This window comes from Schistocerca nitens, chromosome 10 (assembly GCF_023898315.1).
Source record: "Schistocerca nitens isolate TAMUIC-IGC-003100 chromosome 10, iqSchNite1.1, whole genome shotgun sequence".
NCBI classification, from domain to species: Eukaryota; Metazoa; Arthropoda; class Insecta; order Orthoptera; family Acrididae; genus Schistocerca; species Schistocerca nitens.
This window is the reverse complement of record NC_064623.1, coordinates 154118411-154144748: the sequence shown is the minus strand read 5'-3', so window position 1 is coordinate 154144748 and position 26338 is coordinate 154118411. Positions and strand designations below refer to the sequence as shown.

Here is a 26338-nt window from a genome sequence, read left to right as displayed (position 1 = left end):
ACTCGTCACTGACAACAGTCACTGACTTACTACCAAAAGTGACACAGCATTACAGGAATGTTATTTTTGACCTATTTTTATGCCATAATACAAAATCAATACGAACAGATTTGTGAACTCACCTTTCCCGATGCACCTCGTGAACTGAGTGGGCACGTCCAACTCCCTATCATCGGTACCCTCCTCGTCAGTGTTACTGGTGTCCTCCGCTGCAGCTGTGGGTGGCTGTGGCTTTATGGGGGACAAGAGTACAGTCTTGAGCTCGTCGAGGGCCGGGCCCAGGGTAGCGGGTCCCCCCTCCGTCACTTCGCGCTCCACCTGCCGCAAGAGCGACCCGCGCTCCCGCAGCTTCCGCACCGACATCACAATCTTGTGCCTCGCTCCCTTTGTCACACCTAGAAATGAAAATGCAACCCTTACTTGTAACTTGTCAAAGTGAGTGAGTGAGTGTGTGTGTGTGTGTGTGTGTGTGTGTGTGTGTGTGTGTGTGTGTGTGTGTGTGAGAGAGAGAGAGAGAGAGAGAGAGAGAGAGAGAGAGAGAGAAAGTAAAGGTAATTTCTTGAAAGATACTTTTTACTAGGAAAACAATATCGCAATTTTAATATCACACACACACACACACACACACACACACACACACACACACACACACACAAGTGTGAAGCACCCACAACACACAGGTGTCTATATAATGTCACACACTTACACATCATCAGCAGACAATTAAAGTAGCAATTCTCTGCGACAGGCAGAAAGCGAAACTTCTGCGCTTTACTCAAAACAACAATAGCAACATGTAGGTGGACATTATCGTGCAACAGAATGATGCCATCCATCAACATTACTGGATGTTTCGACATTTCTAGCACACTCCAATTTTTTGCAAAGTGTCCACACACCACTCAGAGTTTATTGTAGTGCCACATTCCAAAAAGTCTACGAGCAGCGGGCCCTTGCCGTCAAAGAAAAAGGTGGTCATGACTTTCCCAGAGTGGTGTGCATGGCTAGAATTTTTTTTACAGTGTGGGTGAAGCCGTGCACTTGCATTGCTGGCACTGGTGCTTGCTCTCCAGCTCAAAATGACACGATATTTTATCTCCCACAATAAAACTGGACAAGAAACGATACTCACTGTGATACAGTTCCAGGTGCTGCAGCGACATCTAGTTTTTGTTCAACTTCTGCTCTTATGCCAGGCTGTGGGGAACCCACTGTGCACAGATTTTCGGGAACTTGAGATGCTCTGTCATGGTGGCACGAGCAACACTGTGACCGATGCTCAACACAAGCTGAATTTCTTCCCCTGTCCACCTTCTGTCATTTCTGGCAGCAACATCCACTACAGCCACAATATCAGGGGGTAGTGACACAGTGAGCCTGTCCTGGCCTGTCTTTCAGTCCCATCCAACCTTGTTGAAGTTGTTCATTCCACACACACACACACTCACTCCTGTCAGTGTGTTCATCAACACAGTGAACATTCAGGCAGGAATTTCATTTCCCGGCACTACTCCTGCGGTCAAAAACAACACTGGACCTCACTGTTCCTCTTTCCTGTCTTCCATACTGAAGTTTGGCACCCACAGGACTCTCTGACCTCTTGTCGACCATGTCTAACAGACAAATGGCACAGCAGTTAACGTTTGAGTTTTTCATCCCAATTCCCAATAGAAAGCACTTCTCTATACACACATACCTGTGTTACCAACATCTGTACCATGCTCCCTATATATCTGTCAATGTAACTTGGCTGCCCCTTGTGTACTGCAATCATATGACGTATGTAAAAACTTTGTTTAGTACTCGGAGAGATTTTTTGAAACCCCGAGGAATAGTGAGCCATGCAGAGTTACAGAAGTTAAAACAATTTGAATGAGGTGCACTACGATTTAAATGAAACAAATTATAAAATTTTATAAGCTTATCTTTTAGCAAATTATACAAAATGATAGTCAAGTTCAATATATTAAATTCTTGCCATACAGCCACGCAAATAAAATTTCTTCCACCGATATTTTGGCTGTGTATCTTCTGGCCAGCCTCATCAGAGTGACTGAAGACCGACAAGGTGCCAAGTACGGCCTTAAGTGCTCCACTGCGGCGGATCTGCGCATGCGGCTCACAGACGTTGGTCAGCAGCAAAGAGAAATGCTTACACATGCACCACTTGTGGCGAAGGCGTACAGACATTCAATTCACTTATCGATGTATGTTTGGTGGCGGCGACATCATCACGGCTTTTCTACAGTTTAATTACCCCAAGAGCTGGATTCCTTGCTTTGTTCAAATTAAAACCATTATCCCCATTTATTTAATTATTAGCTAATCTAATCTCTACAACTTCCTTGAAGACAGAATCCCAAACAGAAGAGGTGGATGTTACAATCTTCACATCACTGTAGTTCGTAGAATGCCTCGTTTCAATAGAATGTCCGGCCACTGCTGACTTGTCCGACTGTGATAAGCATGTGTATCTTTGATGTTCCACCCATCTCTCACGAATGGTGTGTGTTGTTTGACCTATGTATGACTTCTTACAATTTCTGCACGGAATCTGATACACACCTCTACATGCTCATCCTCATTCATCTTGTGAACTTTAGGAAGCCGATAAAATCTCTGTGGTACTGCACCTCTTACTTTTAAACTTCTTTTGACTTCCTTTGTAGTGATGAAGCATTCAGCAAGGCAGCAGTCATTATTGTCACTTTGTTGGTAGAGTCTTTGTTAATCTTCTGGTATGCGCCAGAACTAAGTAGACCACATAACTTTTCCTTGTAGACTTCCCGAGGCAAAATGACAGTAGCATTACCTTTATCAGGATGTAGGATGACTGTTAGTATCCTCATGCAGCTTTAATACTTCTAATCGCTCTGCCTTGTGGATGATTATTCGTGATTGCTCAGCAGCTTTCATGTCCGATTTCTTTTGCCGAATCCTCTGATAGTAGTCCGACAGCTCCCTCAGTGGCACTGATGAAAGACAAGCACGAGCAAAATTTAGCCCTTTACTTAAGACAGATAATGTGGCTTCATTCAGATTCTTACCCGTCAAATTTATGACAGGACGTTGAATAAGAGAGTCCACCTGAGAAGGCTGGTTTAATCAGCTGTACTTGGCAACCTGTCTTTCTGTAACAACTTCACAAAGCCAGTCAGACTCAGCCCATGTTGAATCATCAATCCATTACTCAGGTAATAAAATAGCTGCTATTTTCAAATGCAGATGATACATGTGTTCAGAAACAATGTCCAAATTCCGCTGAGTAAAATGAATTATTTCTCTGACAATAGCAGAACCAGCCCTATGTAAAATTCTATTTATTGCAGTGTTTTTGACGAAATGAACCGATCTTGCAAATTTTGGAACAACTCCATGATCCTGGCACTTCAGTAAGAAACTCAAGGAGATCAACAGTCTTGCTCTCTGGTGTTGTAATATGTCCAAACTACGACCCCCCAAAACCATCTCCTTCCCGAAGAGGTACTCGATGGCTTTTTCAACTTCTCGCAACGTAATGAATAGTCCATTAAAATTCAGGCGTGTAGCAGTGCAAAGAAAATTTCTTCCATTGATATTTCGGTTGCAGATGTCTGGTCATCCTCAGAGTGACAGATGGCAAAGTGGCTACAAAAAGACAGATTGCCAAGTACAGCCTGTTAGACCAGCCTTCTCAGATGGACTGTTATTTGACATCCTGTCATAAATTTGATGGGGTTAGGATCTGGATGAAGTTAGTTTATCTGTCTTAAGTAAAGGGCTAAATTTTGCCCCCACTCTTAAGACTTTGCTGATATCATATTTCATCAGTGTCGCTGAGAAAGCTGTCTGACAGCTATCAGAGGACTCAGCTGAAGAAATTAGATGTGGAAGCTGCTGGGCAATTATGAAACATCAACCACAAAGAATTAATGTTTCCAAAGAAGAGAGATTCGAGATACGAAAGCTGCTTGAAGATACTAACACAGTCATCCTACATGCTGATAAAAGTAATGGTACTGTCATTTTGCCTCAGGAAGTCTATAAGGAAAAGTTATACAGTCTACTTAGTTCTGGTGCATACCAGAAGATTAACAAAGAGCCTACCAACAAGTGACAAAGACTGCTACCTTGTTTAACACTACATCACTAGCAAAGGAAATCGTAATGAGTTTAAAAGTTCGAGGTGCAGTACTACTGAGACTGTATCGGCTCCCCAAAGTTCACAAGATGAATAAGAATGAGCGTCTAGAGGATGTGTGTGTGAGGCCTGTAACGAGCACTACTGGTTCACCAACGTATTTTTCTGCCAAATATTTAGCTTCCTGGTTACAACCACTGTTAAGAAAATGTAGTCACCGGATTCATAATTCTATGGATTTTATTCAGAGACTTAGCAATGTCAGACTAAATAATATGGTCCTGCTCATTAGTTTTGACGTGGTATCATTATATACCATGGTACCTTTAAAAGACACTCTCTCTCTCTCTCTCTCTCTCTCTCTCTCTCTCTCTCTTTCTATCAGCCAACGTTTTGGTAAGAACATCACGGCCTTATGTTAACATGTGTTTTTGCTGTCTTATTTTCAGTTGATTGGTGAATTTTATGAGGAGTTTGAAGGAGTTGCTATGGGAAGCCCTTTCTCCCCTCTGTTAGCTAAATTATTCATGGAAGACTTCGAGAACAAGGCACTGGACTCATCAAATTTTAAAAAGCAATGATCTTCTGGGGGTACGTAGACAACACATTTGCAGTATGGCCACACAGTATGGACGAATTATATCTATTTCTTGAGCATTTGATTTCAATCCATGCTAGTATCAAATTTACTATGGAAATAGAAAAAGACAGCTGCCTCCTTTTGTGATGTTGTCATTTGCCGTAAAGTTTATGGCACATTAGGACATGCTGTATATCGTAAACCAACACATACAAATCTATATTTACATGCCAGTAGCTGCCATCAAGCTTCACAAGCCATTGATGTTCTTAAGACCTTAGTGTGTAGAGCGCACTGTATATTCAATAAAGATAGTTTGCAAGGAGAGCTTGCATACCTCACAAGCATTTTTAAAGCAAACGGGTTTTCTCCACAATAAATTCGTAGAGCATCCAACATAAAACCTAGAATGCAGTTATGTGATTTTTTTGGGGGGGTGGGAGAAGATAGTAATTCCTTCAGATCAAGTGAATTTCTGCCCTACATGGGTGCTCTTTCCTCAAAGATAGGATGTGTTCTCGGGAAACACTGTGTTAAGGCGATCTTCTGGCCTCCCACGAAGGCTGCAGGTTTACTCAATTCTGTTAAGTATGATTTATTGCTTTGCAAGGTGGATATGTATCAGATTTCTTTCTGAAAATTGGGAGAAGTCCATACATAGGTTTCACAACACGCACCGTTCATGAGATGTGTGGAACATAAAGATACACATGCTTATCACAGCCAAATAAGTCAGTTGTGGCTGAACATTTTATTGGTACAGGGCAGACCATTTACTACAGTGATGTGAAGATTTTAACATCCACCTCTTCCATTTGGGATTCTCTCTTCAAGGAAGCTATAGAGATTGGATTAAATAATAATTTAATGCTGAGGGATAATGTTTTTAATTTGGAAAAAAAACACAGAATCCAGCTCCTGGGGTGATTAAACTGCAGAGAAGTCATCACGGTGTCGCTGCCGCCAAACATATATTGATAAGCAAATTTAATGTCTGTACCCCTTCGCCACAGGCAGTGCATGTGTAAGCGTTTCTCTTTGCTGCTGACCAGTGTCTGTGACCCACATGTGCAATACTGCCATGGTGTAACATTTAAGGCTCCGCCCTGGGCACCTTGTCAGTCTTGTGACTCACTTCGAGGATGGCCAGATGATACGCAGCCGAAATATCAGTGGAAGAAATTTTATCTGCGTAGCTGCATGCCCAAAATTTTATGGACCATTCATTATGCTGCGAGAAGTAGAAAATGCACAATTGTCAAGTTAATTGTGTCCCACATTTTGTGCAAATAGTAGCTCTACAAAGCTTTCAGAATAACTTAACAGGTTCTCTCTTTTGCATGCCTGTCAACAACTGACTGCCTCTGCTATTTGGTGAACAGTCTCGTTTACTCCCGAGTTATTTACATTCTGCCAGAACTTTCCTTACTATATATGCGTTTGTTTCAGGGAAAAAGGGGGGGGGGGGGGGGGGGCGCACTAAATATCAATAAACTTAAAATGAAAAAGAAACCTTCACAAACAACTGCAAAACCTTTTAAAGTGATCAATTCAAAGTTGGCTACCTTAACTATATGGCTTCTCAAGGTGTAGCTCAGGTTTGAGGTTTAAGAAGATACAAATTAAAGAATTATCCTATCAACAACACTCTGTATTGTATGCCATTTCGAGCAGTGTCTGATGAATTTTTGAAATTTTACTCAATACATTTATTACTACAGGTAATTTGTCAGACACACATGTGTATAATCTAAAAATTACATTAGTTTCGCACACAAGCTCACGATACTATCATCTGGAATCTTACCCCCTTTTTTGGGTGCTCAGTGAACATACAAAAATCTGTTTCAGTTGTTTGGCCCTTCTGGAACCTGAACTGCGATGTAAGTATTTCATAATTTACCAGGTGAGTAAGAAGCACATGTTACTGTATCTATAATTTTGGCAATTTCATTTTCTCGCTCCTCGTCGGGTCTTATTTCGGTTCTTCATTTATTCGGACAATATTGTAGCTGTTGTTCCTGAAGATCTTGTGTAAGTGACTCAGCTCATGGGATATATCATCTGTTTCAGATATTCTTAAAGAATTTACCAATGTCTGCATAACAGTGCAATTCTGTGCCTGATCACAAGTGAAACAGCAGACAAAACACACTGCACAATGAGCCCCATCATCACAAAAGGAAATACCACACCAAACTCTCCAGGGCTATGAGCAATAGCCTCCAACACTACACTATGAATACAGCACTGTGAATTTTCCTGCTGACATGGATAGCACTAATGATGGAACATGTGAACTACAATACGAATGTCTCTGCACTATAGAAGCCATGCAGTAATATAATTGCCAGTGATGTCCCAGCCAACTGCTAGATTATATTAAGGTGCACCAGCCACCAATAGCAGTCATCTCACCTGACAGCGGCCAATGAGTAATGCATCAAAAGCTCCTCGCATTTTAACCACCCAACATCAATGGGAACCTGAGAACATTTTCTTCAGTCTGCAGAGACTGGTTGTAGTTCAACACCCATTAAGTCATCAAGCTGTTGACACACAGTTTTCCGTTTTCAAGAAAATGGCTGCATCCCTTCTTCCTAAACAGAAGGGACTCGCAAAGATCCAAGTGAAGCAGGTTTAATCGTTGATGGAAATCTGACACTTAAGTGCTTTTGATGATCAAATTTCACAATAGGATAAACAAAATTCGGTAAGTTGTGTTACAAATTGATGACTGAATTTAGCAATGACAAAGAAGCTTTAAAGTTGTCTCCAACTGAAAACAGACCCAGAAATTTTTTGTTGTTGTGGTCTTCAGTCCTGAGACTGGTTTGATGCAGTTCTCCATGCTACTCTATCCTGTGCAAGCTTCTTCATCTCGCAGTACCTACTGCAACCTAAATCCTTCTGAATCTACTCAGTGTATTCATCTCTTGGTCTCCCTCTACAATTTTTACCCTCCACGCTGCCCTCCAATACTAAATTGGTGATCCCTTGATGCCTCAGAACATGTCCTACCAACCGATCCCTTCTTCTAGTCAAGTTGTGCCACAAACTCCTCTTCTCCCCAATTCTTTTCAATACCACCTCATTAGTTGTGTGATCTACCCATCTAATCTTCAACACTCTTCTGTACCACCACATTTCGAAAACTTCTATCTCTTCTTGTCCAAACTATTTATTGTCCACGTTTTACTTCCATACGTGGCTACACTCTGTACAAATACTTTCAGAAACGACTTCCTGACATTTAAATCTATACTCGATGTTAACAAATTTCTCTTCTTCAGGAACGCTTTCCTCGCCATTGTCAATCTACATTTTATATCCTCTACTTCGACCATCATCAGTTATTTTGCTCCACAAATAGCGAAACTCCTTTACTACTAAGGGTCTCATTGCCTAATCTAATTCCCTCAGCATCGCCTGAGACAACTCGACTACATTCCATTATCCTCGTTTTGCTTTTGTTGATGTTCATCTTATATCCTCCTTTCAAGACACTGTCCATTCCGTTCAGCTGCTCTTCCAAGTCCTTTGCTGTCTCTGACAGAATTACAATGTCATCGGCGAATCTCAACGTTTTTATTTCTCCTCCATGGATTTTAATACCTACACCGAATTTTTCTTTTGTTTGCTTTACTGCTTGCTCAATATACAGATTGAATAACATCGGGGAGAGGCTACAACCCTGTCTCACTCCCTTCCCAACCACTGCTTCCCTTTCATGTCCCTCGACTGTGCTTTCTGTACAAATTGTAAATAGGCTTTTGCTCCCTGTATTTTACCCCTGCCACCTTTAGAATTTGAAAGAGAGTATTCCAGTCAACATTGTCAAAAGCTTTCTGTAAGTCTACAAATGATAGAAAAATAGGTTTGCCTTTCCTTAAGCTCTCTTCTAAGATAAGTCGTAAGGTCAGTATGGCCTCACGTGTTCCAACATTTCTACGGAATCCAAACTGATCTTCTCCGAGGTCGGCTTCTACCAGTTTTTCCATTCGTCTGTAAAGAATTCGTGTTAGTATTTTGCAGCTGTGAATTATTAAACTTATAGTTCGGTAATTTTAACATCTGTCAACACCTGCTTTCTTTGGGATTGGAATTGTTATATTCTTGTTGAAGTCTGAGGGTATTTCGCCTGTCTCATACATCTTGCTCACCAGATGGTAGAGTTTTGTCAGGACTGGCTCTCCCAAGGCTGTCAGTAGTTCTTAAATTTATGTAAAGTGAAACTAAGATACTCTACTTATAATATCCACTTCGAAATTATCAGAGTTCTTCACATCAAATTTTAAATAATAAAAAGCCTTTACCCCTCGCAGCCAGCCACTCTTCAGTCAGTGCCATCATCTCCTCATACGTCAGTGTCAAGAAAAGGCTGACATATTTGTGCAGGCGAAGGGATTTCAGCCACGCTGGTACATCTGAAAAGAAAGAATCATTATTTTCTAGATGTTGGTTATGTAGCAAACGTCCACAAGACTTTTAGCTGTTAATGATTCAATAATTCCAATAAAAGAGAACTTTCTTACAGTTGTAATTTTTTAAATTTTATTATGTTTGGCTCGTGTATACATAATCTATTTCAAGACTACTGTCTCATTTTTGTGCACCTGTGAAGCACGCTTCACAACTAATGCTGCGAACACTTTAACAGCAGTGTGAAACACATCATGTACCTCCCATAATGGAACAGCACTTAAGGTACTTCTGGTATTTGATTCATGAACCACACCGAATAGGTACCTGAAGGTGAGACAATATCGTGTAAGTACTGTACACACACCAGATAAATATCAAAAAAAGATGTGCAATAGCTTAAGCAGCCTCAACTGACTGCTATGGTTATACTGAAACTTTTATTTTTCTTTATTAGAAGTTATCAGTTGTTGATAAAGGAGGTTACTTCTACATTGTGTGTGTGGTGCTCTGCAGCTCGACACTTCTGTAACTACTTTAAGATCAACAACCATCTACGTATACAAGAGCATGGTTTAGCAATGGGACATTGCCTTGATGGTACACTAATATTTTTCATCACCATATGGAGAATTTTTTTTTAACCATCCACAATGGACAAATATAGTTCAATACTACTGCACATACGTACATGACAATTTTATTTGAAAGGATACGAAAGGAAATGGACACCTTCCACTCACAAGGAAATAACCTATATAAAAAATGTGTTTACAATTGAACGTGGATAAGACAAAGAAACAAATTCTCTTGATCCCAAAATCACAAGAGATGGAACAACACACAAATTCAACATACCAAAAACAGCAACAACAGATTATGTAATACATAACAGGTCATCATGCAAAACCACACAAAAAAGCTTATTTATGAACCTGTGTAGAAAGAGAGAGAGAGAGAGAGAGAGAGAGAGAGAGAGAGAGAGAGAGAGAAGACAATGAAGTATCCATTGGCTATCATCTGAACACTAAGGGGGGGGGGCAGGGGGGGGGGGGGGAACCAACAACAACAACACAATCGTTACAACATCACCATACTTACGAAATTTATACCAGAAAACTACACACAAGTTTACAAAATGAATGCCACCATTACGCCAACAAGGGCAAATTATGGGAAATATACAGAATTCACTGTCATACCCCACTGGGAAAAATTTCAGATAAAATCGGAGTTGCGCTCCATAATAGCAACCTAAAAATAGGCTTCAGAGCACTGAACACACGTATCACAAATTTGTCTTAACATAGAACAACCCTGTAAATTTGCACATTTGCCTGTATACAAGTTAAAATGCAATAACTGAAAGAAAATTCACACAGGACAAACTGGATGAAATTTCAAAACAAGATTTAAGAGACATCTGACCCTATATGGCATGAATCTGTCTTGAAAGAACAAAACCACAGCCAGTGACATGGCAGAATCCTATTAGTGCTATATATTGCAAAAAATGGTACTTTACTAAATATTTGGAATAAATAGAAATTTTTACATATTTTACAAAACATCCTGGCATTATTCTAAACAAACAGATCAATAAAAAATTAAAAACTTCAAAGATAACAAATCTGAAGTACCATTTTATATATATGCCGTGATATATACCGAAAGTAATTTTTGCACATATAGCATTTGCCAATGACAAATAGGCAAGGTGAGCACAAAGTCTTGTCGTAATTATAACAATTTATTACAAAATAACCATTTGACATAAAAAAACCCTTAACACTAATCTATGTAATGGCATCAAATGTAAATTATTAAGACCGCTTACGTTGGTAAACCTCAACGTGTGCTCCCTTGATAGCTCTGAGAATGTCAAGGCAGTATTCCAGTTCCCACCAGGTGTTTCTTAACATGTGTTCTGTCACAGTAGCCACAGCAGATTGTATCCTAGCCTTCAGTTCGTTGAAGTCAGCAACTGGTGTGACGAAGACTCAGTCCTTGATATAGCCCCAGAAAAAAAGTCAAGAGGCATAATGTCTGGAGGGCGGGATAGCCAGGGTGTTTGAACGTTCCTTCCAATCCACCGATCCGGAAATGTTTCATCCAGGAAATCGCACACTATCAAAGCCCAGTAGGGTGAGGGGGATTGCTCCATCTTGCTGGAAAAGTATCCATGGCTGACATTTTTCTAATTGTGGGGCAATGAACTATTGCAAAACATCTAAGTATATGTTAGTGGTAATGGATTTTTCCATTAAGAAAAACAGTCCAAAAGCTTTCTTATGCACAAGGCCGCACCAAGCATTCACTTATTCATGTCTCGCTGTAACTGTACAGTAGCATATGGAGACTCTGAAACCCATATAAGGACATTATGCCTATTTACCATTCCACTGACATGAAAGGTGGATTCATTGGTAAAACATAAGCGATTTAAGTAATTGTTAGCGTCATCAATCCTGTTGAGAATCTCAGCTGCAAATTCAGCAATTGTCAGCAAATCATTCAGCTGCAAGGACTGCACGATTTGCACTTTGTAAGCATGCAACCTACGCCTTTCATGAAGAATCTTCACCACACTTGCTTGCGGTACTTTAAGTTCAAGTGATGCTTGACAAGTTGATTTGGATGGACTCCGTTGAAGTGACTGCCGAACACGATGGACAGTTGCATCGCTCACAAGAGCCCTGCCACTTCGAGGACGATCTTCAATGCTGCCCATTTCGTTAACTTTGCATACCATTGGTTTATTGATTTAATGTCAGGAGGGCTGTGTCCATAAGAAACCCGAAATTTACACTGAACACTGATGGGCAATTTCGTTCTGTGAAACTACAGCACACACTGCGCTTTCTCCTGCTTCAACGCCATTTTGCCAGCAATTAACGTGACCTAACAGACCGCAATGGTGTTATGGAGCACTAGTGCCATCTATTGGCCACAAAAATTAGATAAACTAATCTATGTAATGGCATCAAATGTAGCTTATTATGTCAAACAGTTATTCTGTAATAAATTTTTATAATCAGGACAAGACTGTGATCACCCTGTACATTTCATTACAAATTCCTTATACTGATTACATATGTATACATCAATCACGTAATTATATTATTACATGAACATTACAAAATACTGTCACTGGGATATGCTACAGAAAATTACAATGATCTGAAAAATCCTAGATACATAAAACTTTACAATATACACTGTACTAACTTACCATAAGAAATGTTTATCTTTTATGTGTGCAAAACAGGTACTGCTGATGATAGCAATGCCTGAAACTAGATTGGTGAAATAAAACACTACCACAAATCAGCTTTGGCCAAAACGTTATCTAACTAACCAGAAAACACAGGCGCACACACGTGCGTGATGGGTTGTCGTATATGTAGATATGGGGAAATTTATCTACGCCCAATCTTAGTCTGAGAGGAAAGTAAGAATTGGATAACATTAAAATAAATGAAAACGGTGAAACATCAATCATTCTCACACTTTTATACCATACCATACACAGAATTTACAGTGCATTAAAATATCTATAGATTTCCCTTGCCCCCTTTAGAACTCACCCCTCATGCCGACAGGGTCGGGTCCCTGCTGCAGGGAAATGTTATCCTCCAGCTGCGATTCAGAGCCACTGCCTGACGACGCCAGTGAACTCTGCGGCGACAGCGGAGGCGGGTGCTCCGAGGACAGTGAGAAGCTGCGGGGCTTGTTCCTCGCATTGTAGCTGAGGTCGTCCTGCAAAGGGGAGAATCTTTTTACACTCTTCTGCTGAAGCAGACAGGGAAATCTGGCCACCAATTTGACTAATATCCTGTAGGACTAAACTGAAAAATGATACAAAACAAACCAACATATTTTGAAGTATGTACGACGTTCTACGTCTATACTAATCACACCTTGAGGTTAAACTAACTGCCAATTTAAATATGATTACTACCTATAAAGTAGGGAGAGAAAAAATAAAAATAGTGCCACGTAGCTATAAGAAAGCACAGGTCACACTTATCTAACACATGTAGCATAAGTGCTCCCCAAAAGTATTGTCCAATATCGTTGATATACATCTCTTTTAAAACCAAAGAAAATATACTTAACTCAAAGGTACAGTGGTATCTCTCTAGCAGACCTCCACAACAATCGGCAAGGATTCTGAAAACATCCATCTTGTCAAATACAATTTGCACTTTCTTCATACGACTTTTTTAAATCAATAACAAATGAAGCATCAGAGATAGTGGACCACTGAAAAATCTCTAACACAAACAAAAAACCACAAATGAAAACGATTAGCATAATGTCTTTAAGCTCAAGATTCTTGGATGGCTGACCAACGAAACGAGTGGCAGCCATGCGTCATTCACCCTCTAAGCACGAACCTACTCGCATTCCCAAAGGAAATACAATTTTTATTTAGAATCAGTTGTGCACAATGTGCTTGGTAATTGTAGTAACTATTTTCCATTTTTATGTAATATATACAAGTTAAATACCATATCCAAAGAAATCTTATTGAAACACTGGAGTAATTCAGAATGTATTTTAACTGAAGGCGATTCTGTTGACGTAAATGGAGAAGAATCAACACATGAAATTACAGCAGTACCTGTATTTTTACACAAAAAAAGAAAGCCTAAGCAATGTAGTGAGCTTTATTACAAGGTTAAGTTTTGCCCCATATCTCACTTTTACTTTACGGAAATTTCCAATGATACCAATAACTGTGGCAAGTAGCTAACCCAGGCAACACCAGGTACTCAGTGAAGATATAAACTTGAGATAAATTTAACAATCTGTATGTTGTGGGCTGATGCTTTTAGTTATAGACATACTGACAATATTGATTATCATTTACTTTATATGTTCTATGTCCAATGAGGTATGTTCCTTTGTGGGAAATCAACGATACCGTATTTACTCGAATCTAAGCCGCACTTTTTTTCCGGTTTTTGTAATCCAAAAAACCGCCTGCGGCTTAGAATCGAGTGCAAAGCAAGCGGAAGTTCTGAAAAATGTTGATAGGTGCCGCCACAACTAACTTCTGCCGTCTAATATATGTAGCGCTACACAGGCATGCTTTGAAGGCACAATGATAAATACTGGCGCCAAAACCTCTACGTCAGTAAATAAATTAAAAAAAAAAGGTTGAAGACTAGCTTTTTTTCTCCGCCCCGAGTTTCGTCCACTACATTTTCATACATTATCCAACGAAGTAAACACAAATTCCGTATTGTTCATCTTCGAATGTACCAGAACTTCAATGTACTATGAAAATCCGATTGGCAAAACTGTTTGGAATGTTTGTCAATATGGCCAACTCTACGTTCTGAATTTTTTCCTACCTGTGAGAAGAGATGGTTGCTAATAGGAACCTGATGAAATGTCAATCACATGCAGTATTCTCTTCACCATAAGAATAATAAGAATATAAACATTTTGCCATGTATTCTTTCGTGTTTGCTGCTATCTCATTTAAATCATGTCTGCCTAATAAACTACGAAACTAGAGAGAGACAACAGCAAACGCGGAAGAATATACGTATCGTGTCATGTTTATATTCGTATTATTCTTGTGCCTAATAGTGATACAGTCAGAAATGAAGCAAGGCAACTGACTAGATTTTTAAATCTAAGATGACTAATTTCTGTGCAGAATTTGATGTACTAAAGAAGCGGCCGCGAAGTTTTTCAAACGGAGAAACATTTTCGCCCAACTCTCGTTCAGAACATGTTCTATCATACGAAGTCTATTATTTGGTTCTTGTTGATCATTATCAAAGAAAGCAGCGGTGTAAGTAACAACAAATAGCAGTCTCTTGCCATTGTTTCGCTAATGAGACAATTCCTTTCTTTTTTTTTTATTGTAAGCGGCGGTAGCGCGCACAAAAGCAAGCCATGCCGCGAGCGGCACAGGCCGTAAACACGCACTATCAGAATGCGACAAACAATGCATGACACAGTACAGTAATGCATTTTCAGCTTAGAGTGACGTAAACACCTATAACAAAGAAAACAGCACTTATCAGATCAAAGCAAAATAAACAATCGATTCAAACCAGACGAAGCACGTGAAAAAGGAAGGGTACCCGTATCAATACGGACGGAGCGCCTGACGCATAGCACTACCTGGTAAAGCTTAACTGCTAAGCTTACGACTTGAACCAAACTACTGTAGTTGTATCGTCATTCATTCGACTTAAATTGTGTCTCATATTACAATGGACCAACTTTGTTTCGATTTGGAGGTGCGGCCTAAAACTTTTCTCTCCCCTTGAATTTCGAGTCTCAAATTTCAGGTGCGGCTTACATCCGGGATTTTTTTTTTTTTTTCCTTTTCCTTTATTTCGAGTCTCATTTTTCAGGTGCGGCTTAGATTCGAGTGTGGCTTAGATTCGAGTAAATACGGTATATTGAAATCCTGGTGCTGCCGCATAATATTCTGGTGCCAAAAAACTGAGTAAAAATAATTATTTGCTCCGCGATTTTAACAATTAATGGCTTACTTCATGCTGCAGGAAACAGGACTGTATCACAAATAAGACCATTTCACTATAATACGATTGTATGAATTGCTTATTTCAAAATGATGTTTATGGGGTGATCCAGGAACTTTGTTTTGTGTTGCAATTGCAAGCAAGAAACTTTCGCCACAAGATCACCAACAGCAAATGTGTTAAGAAAAGTTTCATTCATTTTACATTTACACACAAGTTCCTTGCCCAACATCTCATCTATTCACTAGTGGACTCAAACAATTTTGTTCTGCCACCTTTACCAAGATGGAATGCCAGACGAACTAGAAAAACAGCTAGCACACTCCACAAGAAAGTGAGTTAGGCATAGGACTAACACTACACTATTTTGTACGGCTGTTGATGGCTTTATTACAGAAAGATGTTTTAAAATTTGAACACTACAGGAATTGTCTTTAAGACACTTTAGAGGAGCTCGTTTCATTGAGTGACGCAATTCACCATTTTCTCCGTGATGATTAATATGTCTCAGATGTGTTGGACTGTGAGGAATATATAGACGAAATTAAATGTTTCTACAAATGCAATCTAATACAAACTTTCAGAATTAACATTGAAGATGACTACAACAACACCTACAATGTCCACACGCAATGCACTGTACATGTCTCTGTCAAGCTACCAGCCATTAACCTATGCTATTTTGTGGAGATTTCGAAATATGGCCACACTTTTTGCAAAAAATTGAATTCACCCTTGATAAAGACCCGCCACCTTCTACAGTGAACAAAAATGTTTTCATACGAGGGTGACCTGTAGTTTTTAGTAGATAGAATAACTAACAGCTAACACATATGAGGGAACAAAGAAAATTCCATAGAATCGATACAGGGATAGTAATCATTATCTAAGCGCACATTGATTTTAAGGATGAACTAAAACCTGTACAGTAAGCAACATAACAATTGATGAATAATACATTTCCGGAATGTAAGCACTGTATGCTCTAAGGAAAGCACCATCCACTAAAGTTCAACTCTGAACATTCAACAAGCATTTCTTGTTTGAATCTGGCAGAAATGGGCTATTCATGATAAAATAACTGAAATATCTGAAGGAGACATAGTGAAGTGAACTTTTTAGTAGATCTTCATGGCTTGCCGTACAAATCTTTTGTGCACTAAGAATGTCATCCTTTAACTTCTCACACATGGCAGCAACACTTCACATAAAATCAAAGCAAAGTAAAAACTCTTTGGTTGGTTGGTTGGTTGGTTGGTTTGTTTTGTTTTAGGGCACAAAAACAACTAGGGTCGTATGTGCCCAAGTCAAAACTATAGAACACGAAGACAGAGATGAGTTAAGAAAAGACTCTACAGCAGACCCAATTGACATAATAGGAGACGGATAAAAACAGGCATGTGGAAAAAGGGCTAAAAAGACACCACACAGAAACAGAGGTCCAAAACAAAAAATTAAATTGCCATATTGCTTTGGCAGATAAAAAGTAAGACACAGTCGACAGCCTGCACGTCATCTGCTAAAATGGCTGATAACTCAATCGGCAAACCCAAACAGGAACGCAAAAGGTTAAAAAATGGACATTCCATCAGGAAGTGGTGGACAGTTAAAACTTGAGCACAATGTGTACCAAGTGGGGGGTAGTGCCACTTAGCAAATGACGATGGCTAAAAAGGCAGTGCCTAATACACAGTCTAGTTAAAATGACCTCCTCCCGGTGGGAGGGCAGAGTGGAGGTCGACCGAGCCACTGGGAGAGGCTTAATAGGCCAGAGCTTATTCCCGTGAAGGGAGGACCGTTAACAATGGCAAAGGGACACCACCTCTCGAAAGCTGCCAACATGGAGAGCATCGGTGGGAATATAGGATCAACAAGCTACAGTACGAGGACTGCAGCTTTGGCAGCAGTGTCAGCAGCCTCGTTCCCTGGCAGACCAACATGACCAGGAACCCACAGAAACATCACACTAGCTCCACCAAGAGTGAGCGGTTGACCGTTTTCCTGGACACGCTGCACTAAGGGACGGACGGTGTACGGCGCACATAGGCTTTGAAGGGCACCGAGTGAGTCAGATCAGAGGACACAATCGAAAAGGCTGTGTCGCCAGATGTACTCCACGGTCCGATACGAGGCAACGAGCTCGGCTGTAAATACTGCGGAGTGTGCCGGAAGCCGATAGTGAAAGATACGTGTCCCAATGACGAAGGCACACCCGACCCCACGGTCAGTCCGAGAGCCACCACTGTATACGAAGGTACTATCGTGAAGTTCCACGCGAAGGTCTTTAAACTGAAGGCAATAGACCGAGGCTGAGGTAGTGTCCTTAGGAATCGAATGAAGGCCAAGGTTAACATGGGCTGCTTCACAAAGCCAAGGTGGTGAAGGGTTCACACCCACTGGGAAAGGTGCGGGTAGAGTGATGTTAACCCACTGTTGCAAGTGTGGAAAGCAGACTCCAGGAGATAACAGGGAAGAGGGACGAGCCCCATACTGACGATCAAAGGAATCGTCAAAGAAGGGAGCACAGGACGGGTGGCCGTGCACAGCAGACAAACGGCACGCATACATGCCGAGGAGAAAGTGGTAGGACAGGGGTAGTTCAGCAGCTTCAGCATACAAACTCAACTGGGCCAGTGTGAAAGACACTCGTGGCCAAACCGATGCAACGACGGTGGAAGAGGGATGGACGTGCAGACACACAAACAGAGCACCCACAGTCTAGTTTCGAACAGACACGAGACCAGTACAAACAGAGGAGGGCGATTCGATCGGCACCTCGGGGAGTACCATTGAGGACACGCTGGACACTGAGGAACAGCAGACAACGGGCTGCCAGGTAAGATACACGGGAGGACTGAGAGAGTTTCCTATCGAGCACGAGCCCCAGGAATTTCGTAGAATGGAAGGGCGACAGGCCCGAGATGAAAAGGTGGTAGGAGAAACCACTTATGTCGCCAAAAATTCATACAGACGGTTTTGTCAGTGGAAATGTGAAGGTCACTGTCTACGGTCTAGGATTAAAGACGATCGAGACACCACTGAATACACTGCTCAGTGAAACAGGTCTGTGGAGAACTGCAATAGATGGCAAAATTGTCAACAAAAGGGGAGCCGGAGATGGCCGGTGGGAGACACGCCGTGATAGGGTTAATGGTGATAGCGAAGAGGACGACACTCGGGATGGAACCCTGAGGCACACCGTTTTCCCGGATAAAAGTGTCCGACAAGGCAGAAACCGCACACACTTTGAAAACTCTAGCATATAAAAATCGCCTGAAGGAAACAGGGCAAGCGGCCACCGAAGCCCCACGTGTAACGGGTACAGAGGATACCAGTTCTCCAGCAGGTGTCGTAGGTCTTCTCCAAATCGAGAAACGTGGCCAGTCTGGGATTTCCACAGAAAACCATTCGTGACATGGGTGGACAAAGTAATGAGATGGTCAACTGCAGAATACCACACTTGAAATCCACAGTGTGCATTTGTCAGTAAATTCCAAGACCCGAGATACCATACCAGCCGGGCACGAATCGTACGTTCCATCTCCTTGCAAACGCAGCTAGTAAGATAGATGGGGCTGTATCTGGAAGGAAGGTTTTTTTTCCTTACTGGACTTAGGTGACTGGTATGACTATGGCTTCATGCCAGTGTCCAGGAAATGTGGCCCCTGCCCAGATGCGGTTTTGTGTGTTAAGCAGAAAGTGCTTGCCCACAAGAGAAAGCTGCTGCAACATCTGAATATGGATGGCATCCAGCCCCGAGTCAGAGGATCAGGATGAACAGAGCACGATCGAGCTCCCTCATAGTAAAGGCAGCATTGTAGCACTCACGATACGGAGAAGAGAAGGGTATCACACAAGCTTCCTCTGCTTGTTTCCGATGGAGGAAGGCAGGGTAATAGTGGGAAGAGCTTGAAACTTCCACAATATGGTGGCCCAAGGTGTTGAAGATAGCAATAGGGTCAACGATAACATCATCTGCTACTGTGAGGCCAGACATGGGGGAATCGATCTTAGTCCCAGAGAGCCGTCCGAGGTTGGCCAACATGACAGAGGAAGGGGTGGAACTGTTAAAAGAACTACTAAATGAAATCCAGCTAGCTCGTTTCCTATCCCAAAGAACCCAACGACACTTTGCACGCATCTGTTTATAATGAATGCAGTTTGCCATCGTAGGATGACGGTTAAAAATGCAGAGAGCACTTCTCCGTGCGCGAATTGCATCGCGGCATGTCTCAGTCCACCGAGGAACTCTGATACGATGCGATAAAGGAGAAGTGCGAGGAACGGAACATTCTGCAGCAGTCAGGATAACGTAAGAGAGATAGTCGACCTGGTCATTACAACTGGGGAAATCTCTTTCTTCGAAGGTCGCCAGGGAGGAGTAAAGCTGCCAGTCAGCCTTAGGAAGCTGTCATTTGGGTGTGCACGCGATGTGGTAGGAGATGGGGTAGGAGTCAGCAAAGCGAGAGCACACGGGAAATGGTTACTCGAGTAGGTGTCAGAACGAATGGACCACTCACTCAAGACGATGGGCAAGCTGGACAGTGCAAAAGAATAGGTCCAAATGGGAAAAGGTGTGCAAGGAGTTGGAAAGAAAAGTGGGTGCTCCAGTGGTAGGGCAGAAGAGGTTAAGAAGTCAGCCAAGAGGGCACCGCTCTGACAGGTCCTGGGAGAACACCAAAGGGGATGATGCGCATTAAAGTGACAGAGTAACAAAAATGGTGGAGGTAGCTGCCCAATAAACTGAAGGAAGTCTGCCCTGGTGAAATCGAATGACAGAGGGACATAAATGATACAGAGGAAAAAGAGTCAGGCGGGGAAAGAAAAGGCAAACTGCAACAGCTTGAAGACTGGTAGTCAGAGAGATGGCTCGACTACGAATGTCGTCCCGTACGAGCAGCACGACACTCCCAAGAGATGGAATTCCGACCTCAGGGGGAAGGTCAAAACGAATTGGTAAGTAATGTGTAAGCTCAAAGTGGTCACGAGGGCACAATTTCATTTCCTGAAGGCAGAGTACAAGGGGATGCTGTGATGCTAAAAGCAGCCGTAAAACCTCTTTGTGGCTGTGAACGTTCCATTGGAGGAGGAAGAGACGGAGGGATGTTAACTCAGTGGCCGCCGAGTGACACAGCCAGTGTAGAGTTGCTACTACAGGGCACAGAAGCAGGAGGATCCTGCTCCATAAGGTCCACAGAAGCACCAGCTCGCTCGTGCGGTCAGTCGTGGAGTCCAATGCTGAAAAATGGTCGGTGGTGCGCACTGGCGAGACAGATGCAGACCAGGCTAAGGCACCACGTGGCGACACCGTCTAATAGGATCTTCAAGTTGCCGAAGAAGAAGACCATTTGTCTTCGGTGGACTTCTTTGAGCCATTCTGGTTAGAGGAAGTAGAGGAAGACTCAGGCAGTGTTTGGCCGGAGGGACGGAGGAAGTCTTCGTGGGAGTATTCCTTCTGTCCTTTCCTGCCTACTGATTGTGGAGCCAGTGGCTTTGCCCCTCGAGACAAGAGTTTGACAGTTTCTCGCACAGCGGGGCGGGGGAATGGCAACGCTACATCGACACTGGGCGATTACACAACCTCGAGCTGAGTTTTAGGTCACACGTCTGCAAGGCCACATCCCTCATGGAGCGAGGGGTAACAAGAACAGAGAACTATAACTTGCGAGCTACTGGGTAAGGCACTTTTTCCTTTACCCAAATCTCTTCGACAGCTCATTCGTCAAGATACACGGGACAATCCTAAGAGGCGGCAGCATGGCTGCCATAGAAGTTGATATAGCGGGGAGGAGGAGGCAGACAATCGCCCTCGTGTGCATCCCCACCACAGGTTATATATTTGGCTGGGTGTGCCTACAATGATTAACGATTACACTGGTAGCAGTGCACTGGGTTCGGAATGTACAGCCCGACTTTCTTAATTTCATAGCCTGCTTCATCCTCTGACGGCAGCACAACTCTATCAAAGGAGAGGAGAAGAGTGCGGGTGGGCACTAAGGAGGTATTTACATTTTTCCATTACACAGTGGACGGCAATGACACCCCGATCGGAGAGAAAAGATCGGATTTTGGCCTCAGACAGTCGAGCGGCCCGGTGTGAACTACACCATGGAAAGAATTCTAAGTTCTACAGGCATCAACACGAAGGGGGTAGCCATGGAGAAGTGACGCAGCGAGCAGTTGTGCTTGAGAATCAAAAGCAGTCTCCAAATGCAAAGTGCCATTCTGTAAACAAGAGCAGGATTCCACAGGGCCAGCAATTACATCAACACCTTTCTGAATAATAAATAGCTTTATTGTGGCGAAGGACTGATCCTCTTTGGTACGCGAGACCACGAGGAACTGTGGTAGAGTGGGAAGGATCTTTGAATTGTTAGCCTCATTACGTTTACATTTCATAGACATCGATTGGGAAGACGATTGACTCATTGCGAGAAAATCCCCACGATTGCCAGCGTCTGACGGCACGCTCCTTCCAACTGGGGGCCCCCTTCACAAACCAGGTGCTCCCACCTTAAGTGATTTTTCACACCTCACATCACACCTCCCAAACATCTGACACATGGACCAATCGGCAATTTGGGAAGGTTGCAGTTTTGGCAGTCACACGTCCCTGGGCCCGGCCTGTACCAGGGGGTATGTGTGAACCCTACCTGTCGACCCGGGGCTGGAAATTACAAGTTACCCGGTCACCTGTTATGCAACAGACACGTGGGCCAGCCTTCGGGAGCACACAGGGAGGAAGGAGTAAAAGAGGAACCTCAAACGCCAAAGTGGAAGAACGAGAGGATAAGGGAAATGAAGAAAGGAATAGGGAGTGAAAAACAAAGGAGAGACTGTTGTTACATCAGCGACAGACAGTGCAGAACATTCCCAATAACATCCTAGACGTGTTCCACTAAGGGAAGAGAAAAAGAATATCTAGAGGATAGACATGCAGCACGGAAGGGAAAAAATGCTGCAAAAGCTGGAGACCCGTGGTAGCCAAGCACGAACCTGCCAAAAAGTGATGAGCCCCCCTGTGGGAGTAAAAACTCATGAAAACTTAAACAAGAAGTAAAATCGTATCAAATTTTTGAAAGCTTGCACTCATTGGCCCTGAGACTGCAAGATAGTAACTGACCACCAACAACATACCAATATGTTAAAGTAAGACAATCACCATTTTTTCTGTCTGAACTGAGGCCATAATTCTAGAAACTGCAGTACGATGATCAAAGTTTTGTATTCTAGGTGCAAGAAAATCTTCCAAGATTATTCTCCAATTTCATTAACCTTTTGACTGCTGGGGACATGTTAACTCGTCATACCTCGCTGTTCCCCGGCGTGCCCGACTTTTTTAAGCACGGCCCTCGGCTTTCCCTACAGCGATAACATGTTGATGCATACTGTGCCACCGGCCTTTCCACCACTAGGGATGAGTTTAGGCATGCTGAGTCACAGGTACCTGAGAGTGACACATGTAAATGTGCAGAGCTGTCTCTCTGCCCTGCTTTTCCAGCAGCTGTTAAGTAGCATGACCGCATAGTTCGGGAATACATGTATGTTTGTTGCTGTGTTCCCTCTTTGCAGAATTTGACTTTGCTTCCCTATTTTTGTCAGTTTTCTTGTTTTCTACAGGAGAAATGTCATGTCACCATGGTTGCCCGGATATAGAGACCCTGGATATGCTCACTAGGTGCGACAGTGAGTGTGAATTGTATGATATTGCTAGCAGTGACAAGTCTTCAACAGAATCTCTAAGATGCAGTCCTCAACCCTTTACATCAGAGGGGAGAGCAAGAATTACAGAGAGCAGTTACTCTGAATACAAGTAATCAGAAAGTGACAATGAAATGGTTTGGAAAAGAGCGTGCTTAAGTGATATGTTTGATTGGAAAGGAACATATTTCCAGTCATTAAACGATTACTTTGATGACGAGTTCAGGACACAAATGTCAACTAGATTAGCATTCTATCATTTCTTTTTGCGATATTTATGTCTGAAGAACTGTTTTAACTTACTGCAGACAAAAATAATTTTTTACGTTTACACCAGAGAAAATACTACAGAATCTGTGAACTCTTGACTGTCAAAGTGGAAAGACACTGGATTTGAGGAAATGAATTTTTTTTTTTTTTTTTTTTTTTGCCTTCTAATGACATAAGTTAAGAAGCTAAAATTAAGTGATTATCTGTCCAGAAATACACTTTTGAACACACAAGTTTTCAGCGAAATTAGGTCCCTGAGACGGTTATTGCCGATTTCTAAGAATGCTACACTTCAGTGATAACTCTGAATACTGGAGGTGACAGTCTGAAGTTAAGAAGATTGTCGAGAAAGTTCGTAAGAGGTATTGTAATTCATTTCGTCCACATCACAAGCTTTGTATAGATGAAAGTCTCTTGGTGTTCACAGGATGACTATCTTTTAAGTCATTTATTCCAAACAAGCGAAGTAGATTCGGAATAAAGACAAATATTTGTACTGCGCGACTGTCAGAGTGGGTATATTTTGGGTTTTATTGTATATACAGGCGCAACAACAGAAATTGGGATCCACAATTTAGGGAAAAGTGGCGATGTAGTGGCAAGTCTTATGGGGTTGTATTTGAAATAGGGTCAAATGGTTCAAATGGCTCTGAGCACTATGGGACTCAACTGCTGAGGTCATTAGTCCCCTAGAACTTAGAACTAGTTAAACCTAACTAACCTAAGGACATCACAAACATCCATGCCCGAGGCAGGATTCGAACCTGCGACCGTAGCGGTCTCGCGGTTCCAGACTGCAGCGCCTTTTAACCGCACGGCCACTTCGGCCGGCGAAATAGGGTCATATTCTATATGTTGTTAACTGGTACTTTAGCTCGGACCTGTTCCTCTGGCTTCACAACCATGGAACAGCTGCATGTAGCACTGTTTGTAAGAATATGCCAAATGCAGAAGAAATTAAAACGAGGAGAAACTTCCACTGACAAGATCCTTGCTATCAAGTGGTGTGATAAGAGAGATGTGCATGTTGACTTCAAGACACAACACAAATGGTTGACAGAAATACTGGGGAAAAAATACAGAAACCGCAATATATTTTAGATAATAATTCGAGAGTGGGTGTAGTTGACTGTTGTGACATGTTACTGAGCTCAGTGGGATCAGTGCACAAGACTGAAATATTACAAGAAATATTATTTCACATTCTGGATGTGAGCATTCTAAATGCTCATGCTCTCCAGCGATTGGTAACAGGGTAAAAAATGGCACTCACTGAGTTCCACCTTTCTCTTTTAGGGGAGATTGTGGAAAAATATGCCACAGAACAGAAAAAATTTGTTAGGGAAAGGCACTATAATGACGAGAATCCTCTCACGATTCACAGGGAGACTTTTCTGGCTGTTATTGTGAGAACATTTACAGGAAGTACACAAATGTGCAGATGTGTGGTTTGTATGAAACAAAGTGCACCAGGCAACTAGATACCAATGGAAAACTTGCAAAAACACGTTCCATTATGTGTTGTACCCTGCTTTGAGACTTATCATACAAAGAAGAATTACTAGTCATTGGGAACTAAATCTGAGAAAATTTATTGACACTTTTTTTTTTTGTTTAACTTCGCCAGAGCCAGATTGAAAAGAAGGATGGGAAATAGATAAAACAGATGTAAAATTATTCAAACAATCCCTTACTACTTCATATGTAGCACCGTGCTGGCAAATGATTTGGATGACGCAATATCTGCACTATGGCAACTCTAATTACTCCGAGTACATTGCGGCAGTATAACAAAACCCATATATTAATCTATGTACAATACATTTAAATTATTAACATGTAACAGACAGTTTTATTCTTTTATCCTTAGTACAACAAACATTAATCACATTCAGTCTACTTCTACAAAACCTGTTTACCATAACTGATTTCAAATGCCTTTGATCAACGAGAAATAACATGCCAAAGTTAAAACTCTGTTCTCAGTGCGATTTTTCTTGCTACTTTGTCTCTGTTGTTAGCCAATATTGGAAATTAAACTCGCTGTTCTGGGGAGCTCAAGATGCCTGGCAGGAGACAGTCCATGTATGGTTAACTGCTATGGCAAGTTGGGCTATGCTCAGCACAGAGCCCAGAGGCACCCCATTATCCTGAATAAAAGTATTCCACAAAGCTGAATCCACATGTATCTTGCAAACCCAGTCTTCTAAAAACTCTCAAAATGGGACAGGCGGTATCCGAAGCCTCAAGTGTGGATTCCCATCCCCTAGCATGTATTGCAAGCCTTCTAAACACCACTACATTCTGGCATTTCCACAGAAAATCATTTGTAATGTGGCTCAAGAGGTGACAAGATGATCGACTGCAGACTGTTGCTTACAAAATCCACATCGTCCATTTGTTAGCATATTCCGAGACTCTCGCCACCTTACCAGCTGACTGCTGATTGTGCATTCTGTCACCTTACAGACATTGTTGATGAAAGAAATTGGATGGTGGTAGGAAAGGCTGTTGTGAATTCTCTGCTTCAACATGTGAAATGCAGTTACAACTACAAATTTTCATTTTCACTAGGAGCACAGGCTCGATAATGGATCAGCCATAAGGGGTGTAGAGACCTAACTTCGCATCAGTGACTTCAGAGCTCGCCTGATCGAGATATGCATTCCACCCTAGCCTCTCATCGGTAAGAGAAGGCTGCTAAACGTTCAATACTGGCAAGAACAGGTG

The 26338-nt window shown here is 42.0% G+C and overlaps 1 protein-coding gene across 1 annotated transcript in view; it reads right to left on the bottom strand.

Annotated features, from left to right (window-relative positions):
* Nucleotides 1-26338, bottom strand: part of LOC126209951 (protein Smaug homolog 1) — a 108827-nt gene that overhangs the window by 34945 nt on the left and 47544 nt on the right. Inside the window, 3 exon segments of the mRNA XM_049939066.1 lie at nt 123-395; nt 9017-9127; nt 12710-12881. Coding sequence (XP_049795023.1) covers nt 123-395; nt 9017-9127; nt 12710-12881 — 556 coding nt within the window.